The sequence below is a fragment of the Coturnix japonica genome, chromosome 2 (assembly GCF_001577835.2).
Source record: "Coturnix japonica isolate 7356 chromosome 2, Coturnix japonica 2.1, whole genome shotgun sequence".
Taxonomy (NCBI): Eukaryota; Metazoa; Chordata; class Aves; order Galliformes; family Phasianidae; genus Coturnix; species Coturnix japonica.
The window spans coordinates 117603370-117609557 of NC_029517.1; the positions used below are offsets into that span (position 1 = coordinate 117603370).

General features: G+C 49.3%; 1 protein-coding gene across 1 annotated transcript; it reads right to left on the minus strand.

Moving 5' to 3' along the window:
• Positions 1-4120: 4120 nt before the first annotated feature.
• On the minus strand, positions 4121-5926 carry LOC107310467. The gene is made up of 2 exons (XM_015856159.2): positions 5533-5926; positions 4121-4559 (listed from the first exon to the last, which is right to left on the minus strand). The coding sequence occupies exons 1-2, from the start codon at positions 5766-5768 to the stop codon at positions 4247-4249; spliced, it is 549 nt and encodes a 182-aa protein (XP_015711645.1). The 5' UTR covers positions 5769-5926; the 3' UTR covers positions 4121-4246.
• Positions 5927-6188: the final 262 nt, after the last annotated feature.

The following is a 6188-nucleotide window of genomic DNA, read 5'->3' on the forward strand; positions in this document are numbered from 1 at the left end:
CTTCCTATAAAAATGCTAATGCTGTCTCAGGCCTCTTGAGGGTGTTCAGTGATGCACAATAAATTGCTTTTATGGGGTTTTGTGAGCACTCCTGAATTTACCGCTGTTTTCAGGGAGCGAGAAGTGTCTCTATAATCACAGGCAAAGAGCCTGAAGAAAACCCATTCCAGTCAGTGAGAGTAAAAATGTCAGCCCTTTACCTTTAGAGTCTTTGTGCTAATGTTTGAAATCCAGCTAAACCCCCATACCCAGGAGAAAAGTAGCACAAACAGTGTCAGTGAGATTTATGCTAATACCAGGAGAGCCTCTGTCTCTTCCAGCACACTTAGTTACCCTTCCTTTTGCATAAATCAAAGGAATACGCTAAAAATGCAAGACCATCAGCTGCAAGCCCACCCCCCCAGCTGCCATTTGCGGTGCCCTGGCACAGGGCTGCCCCAGGCAGTAGGCTGAGAAGAAACGTGCTCCTGGAAGCACCCGGCTGGAGGAAGAATGCATCCTCAGATGACCTCCCACCGCAGAGCTCTGTCTATTTATAAGTGCCCCCGATAAGGCTAGAGTTCAGGAATGCTGCAGCGTATGGAGCTATAACTGCCCTCCGATGCATTCTCCTTGTGCCAGGGAATTCGGAGAGGTTATTTGCTCTATGGGGACGGCCAAAACTGGCCCTCAGAATAACCCTGTGTGACACCGTGCTGCAGAACACAGCAACACGCGGGAGCTGGCGAGCAGCTGTGGCAGAGCTGAACATGGACACGTTGCAGCTGCACAAAGGAGGGCTCTTGCTGTCCCTTCCGTGTGCTGCCAGCCTTGCAGACACGAATGCATGCTGCAGCAGGGACCTGCCTTCCTGCTCCGGAACAGCACCGCTGTTGATTTTGCTTTTAACAAATATTTACACGGGGATAAATTAAAAAACAATAAAAAATAATAATAAAAATAAAGCAGCAGCAGCAGTAGCAGCAGCAATAAATCTGCCACCTAGTGGCAATGTGGCTTTTTTTTGAGGGAGATGATCTCCCGGGCATGCCGCGCTGTGTTACAAGGGTTTTCATCTAGCAAGCTCTCCTCTAAGCAGTGTTTGGAGGATTCTGGTTCCATGCACACTCGTGGGTAGGCCTTGGAACATCCGTAGCATGCGGGTGCTCACAGATCACCCTATCATCTGAGTGACTGTGCTCTGCTACAGAAAAGGTCAGCAGGGCGCTTTGCCCGGCCCACGCTCCAGCACTGCGCAGGACCAGGAATGTCCTTCATCTCCTAAGACATATAACGGAATAACAGAATCTTCAAGGCTGGAAAGGACCTCTAAGATAACCCAGTCCAGCCATCTACCACTGGTATTGCCCACTAAACCAGATATCTCAGTATCACATCTTTACGTTTCTTGAACACCTTGAGGTGGCGTACACCTTCACTACCTCCCTGTGCAGCTCGTTCCAGTGCCTCACCACTCTTTCCAAGTCTTTTCCTAATATCCAAGCTGAACCTCCTCTGGCACAAGTTGAGGCCATTCCCACCTCTAGGGATGGGGCGTCTGCCATTTCTCTGGACCGCCTGTTCTAGTGCCTTGTCACACTTTCAGCAAATAATTTCTTCCTTATATCTATTATAAATCTCTCTTCTTTTACATTAAAACAGCTACACCTTGTCCTATCACTACACTCCCTGATAAAGTGTCCATCCTCAGCTGCAGAGCCTGTAGGGCCCCCTTTATGTACTGGAAGGCCACTATTAGGTTTCTCTGAAGCCTTCTCTTCTCCAAGCTGAACAAGCCCAACTCCATCAACCTTTATTCATAGGAGAGAAACATCCTTGTGTTCCTCCCCTAGCCCACCTTGGACAGGTCCATGTCCTTCTTGCACTGGGAGCCTCAGAACTGAATGCAGTGATTCGAGTGGTACAGCAAAGAAAAATGACATTTCTACAGGTTACATGGAAATAATAGTGATTTAAATGCTGCTGTTAGGCTTGTTCAGTCTGAGCCTCTGCACCTACTGAAGGCAGGAACAAAAGCAAATGTGCTACAACAGGGTTTTGAGTCCAAGGGCAGACAACACCTGCAAACTGGAGATGCTGTTTGTTCAGCCTGGAGCTGGGCTGCCTGCTGCCAGCACTGTGTGTGTGCTAGGGGAGGGCAAACACCTCCTTTGCCACCTACACAACCACCTGGTTAGCCATGTCCCTGCTAGTGCCATACACGTGGCTATTTTCTGAATGGGAAACTTAAAATAGAGCAGGTTGTTCTTCCACATAAAAAGATAAAATGAAATAAAAATTCTTTCATTATCAGCTGCCAAAAATCAGCTAAGCACTAAGAGCCCCTATCAGTGGGAAAAATTGACTGTGGTTCATTGCTGTAAGAAAACACTTTTTTCCCCCCTACATCTTGCTTCAATACCATCCTCCTCTGAGTGTTTCATGAACTGATGGTGCCAGACATTCTCACGCTAGTAACCAGGCATGACATTTAATTACAAGGGAATTAGTCACTGGAGCAAAATGCAAGAGAAGTGCTGGAGCTTGCCACCTGAAGTCTCCACATCAAGACTAGATTCTTCTCTGGAAGTGACACTTTGGGTGCTGATCGGTGGTATAACAGGAGATGATGACACATGATCTGATAGTGCCTTCTGGTCCTGAAATGAGGGAATAACATCATATCTGGTCAATGAAATCAGGATCTCCTCATCTTGGTGAGAGCAGGAGTCTCCCAGGCGCCTCCTTGCAGGGGCAAGGCACGTTTCTATATGTTCTCCAACAGCACTGGGAAAAGTGGGCTACCTGTGCAGCAGTGCATGCTGACCCAGATACACACCAAGCCCATAAAGCTTGAAGTTTATACCAGATATTAAAGAGCTGCTTGGATGCTGAACACCTGCATGAAGCAGCACATCTTGCACTGAGATGAATTACCCACCTGACCTCAGCCAAACCCATCCTCAGCCTCTTGCTGGGACGTAAGGCTGATGGAGCTGTTCCATGAGGATTCTGAGGAGAGGCCTCAGCACTGCTGACTTTGCCATCCTGGCCCAAATGGCAGCAAACAGCACCATTCAGTATGGCTGAAGAAAGTTCAGACAATTCACTCCCTCCCGGCTGTAAACATCCTGAGCTATTGATTCTGCCCTGTGCTACAGCATTTGTCTAATGGGAAATGCTCTGCGACACCTTCTAAATTAAAACCCTCTGTCCATCCAACGAGGCTCTTCCAAGTAGTGCAACATCTGAAAGAGCCAAATTGAGTGGACAAATGGTACTGCTTGTTTTTTTTGCTATTTCCAAGGGAAAGCTGGCTTTGCAGGGCTCCTGTCTGCTGCTCCCACAGCAGCACCTCATTGTGCTGCAGCCCCACATGGACTGGGACAGCCTGTTCTCACCAGCACGCAGCTCCGGGGACCTCCTATGAAATTCCACAAGAGACAGAGCTGGTCCACAGGGCTGTTCTGTAAGAGAACATGGGACACGGTGCAGCCATACTGCTACTCCCCAGGCTCCCATGTGCAGTTCCAGTGTCCAGAGGCATTTTCATCTAACTGGAGTAATTAAATAATCTTGGAAGCCCAGTAGTCCTGTGAGAAAGAGGAGAAAGCTCTGCTGGTGTTCCTCTCCATGAGGGTGTGAAGAAGTTACTGGTTCACTAACAGAGTGAGGAGAGGTGGCATCTCACAGGGAAGGATAGGGTGAGATCTAGGGAAATGCAGACAAAGTTAGAGAAGAAACCAAGGCACTCCATGTTCCAAAGAGCTGGGACTATTCCTCACTAACAGGCCAGCCCATGGTGCTGCCTTGGAATGATTCTCCTTCCCTTGAGGTGATTTCTGTTGAGCCCTAGAAAATATCCCATAGCTCAAATGGAAGTGACGGGATGGAGAGCAGTGCTCTTACTACATGGTTTCATTCAGCTTTTGAAATCTTCGGGATTACAAGCAGCAGCAATGCCTGCTTTAAATCATGCCATCTCCAGCAATGTCCCCAGCCAAGTGTTCACCTGTACCTTTGAGTTTTCAATGAGTTTTTGCTCTTGGCACAACTCTCGCCTCCCCCCTACCTACCCCCCCAACCCCCGCTTTTTGATCCCCAAAATCCTTTGAAATTAGGCTCTCATGGTTTTCTTTTGTTTTTTTTTTTTTTGAATGCTCTGTTTTGTTTTGGGAATGGTGAGGAGAGTTGGTAGTGTCTAGAGATCAACATAAAGGAGCAGAGGGACTACTCAGCTCAGCCCATCCAGCTGCGCCCCAGGAGCTCAGAGCCTCAGGAGACGAGGACAGTGCTTGTGTACTGCTTCAATCTTCACAACGTTGTTAGGCCCTAAAGAGTACATCACTTCATCTTCGCTCACCCCTGGCGGCAAGGTGATCTCCTTCTTGTATTTTTTGTAGTTATACTCCTTCCTTCGTGTGGAGGTGTGGGCCTCCTCGCGCTCCGCCAGCACCTGGACCTTCCTGTCCTTCACTGTCACGGTGACCTCCTCTGGGTCAAAGCCCTTCACATCCATCACTGCTAAAACCTTGCGTTCTTGGGAAGCATTGCACAACCTGTTCAGTTTTCTCCGTACACTACAATAAAAACAAGAAGAGAACCCTTCAGTCCAGCTCATGGAGGAATAGGTGGATCACTATGAGCTCAAGAGAAGCAAATATAAACCATTGGCTCCATCTTCAAACACAGGGTGATGCACAGCACACATGATGGTGTTGGCCCACATCTGCAGGTAGTGGTGGTTGGGCACGTTTCAGTGTGTCCCCTTGGGATGGGACAGCTGGGAAATTGAGATTTTTTTCACTTTAACACAAAGCCCAATGTTCTTTTTTATGCCTTCTGGGCTGTGTGCGCCCATGTCATGCACTGTCCTATGTTGCAAATGAGTGGTTGCAATGGATAATATTTTCTAGATAGGAGAAGGGGAGAGGAGACGCATCTGGCAAAAAATCACAAGAACACTGCTGTGGATCTGGTCTGGAGGCTCACTGACTTGTTAAAATGATTTCTGTCACTGTCAAACAGCAAGTCTGTTGACCAGAAGCGAGGCTCTTGGTCAAACCACGTGTGCAATGCACAACAGAAGGGTTGCCTCTCTTACTGCAGCTGAAGAGGACAGAAGGCACCACACTAAGAGGACAGTGTACCTGGTGAAAGAGGAAATGGGGCCACAAGAGGGGAAACAGGCATGGCCACTGCAGTCAGAGATCCCAGCACTGTTCGTGGCACATTCAACATCAGCATTTAGAGCCTGCAGTGACCAGCGGGGCAGTGTGTGTGAAATGGCCACGGACCTCCCATCCCTCCTGGTTTCTCAGGGCTTAGCCAGGTCTCAGCTCAAGCTGAAAGGCTTCATCCCTTCCTGCAGGGCTGCCTTTTGGATTTATCTGTACAACCTTCATCTCTACTCACAGCCTTCACACCACCACAATGGTGGTCAATTTAGAAAACCTTGCCCCTTCCATGCACACTAGTGTCAACCTGCATCCTCCGGCAGGGGCTCACTCTGACCGCTGTCCCAGACCATGCCACAGCCCCCGGAGCCATTACCTGGCCAGGTCTCGCTCCACATCCTGTGCAGCCATCACAGCCCAGCTGGGAGCTGTGTGGGCCCGTGAGCAGAGGCAGGAAGTTGGTGTGAAGTGGCTGCAGTGGCAGCAGGGCAGCAGCTCCTCCCGCAGCTCCTGCAGGTGCTCGTCCAGCAGCCGCATCTGCCTCTGCATCTTTCTCTCCATTTGCCTAAAATCCCACTCACGGTCCTCCAAAAAGCTACTGAATAGAGACATCTTCAGGCTGCGATAAACCGCATCAGTGCCCAAGTGCTATTTGCACTTGGGAGAGTAAAAAATTGTCCGTAAAGCTGCGGGCAGGCGCAAGCTGCAGAGCAGGGCTGCAGGTGCTCCTGTGAGTCTTGTGACTTAGGAGGGAACCCTGTGACATCATGGACCTGCTGACGTGTCACAGCTCCCTGGTGTCCCTGGAGAGCTGTTCCATGTGTCTCTGGGCTGCAAGTGCACATTACTGGCTCACATCCAGTTTTTCATCTAGAGCCCCCAAGCCCTTCTCTGCTAGGCTGCCCTCAGTCCATTCACTTCCCAGTCTGTATTTGTGCAGCACCTTGCGTTTGGCCCAAAAGGTCCTGTGTGACATCCAGAAAAAACTCACAGGAGATGACATGAACGGGAAATGGTTTCCATTTTGGGAAA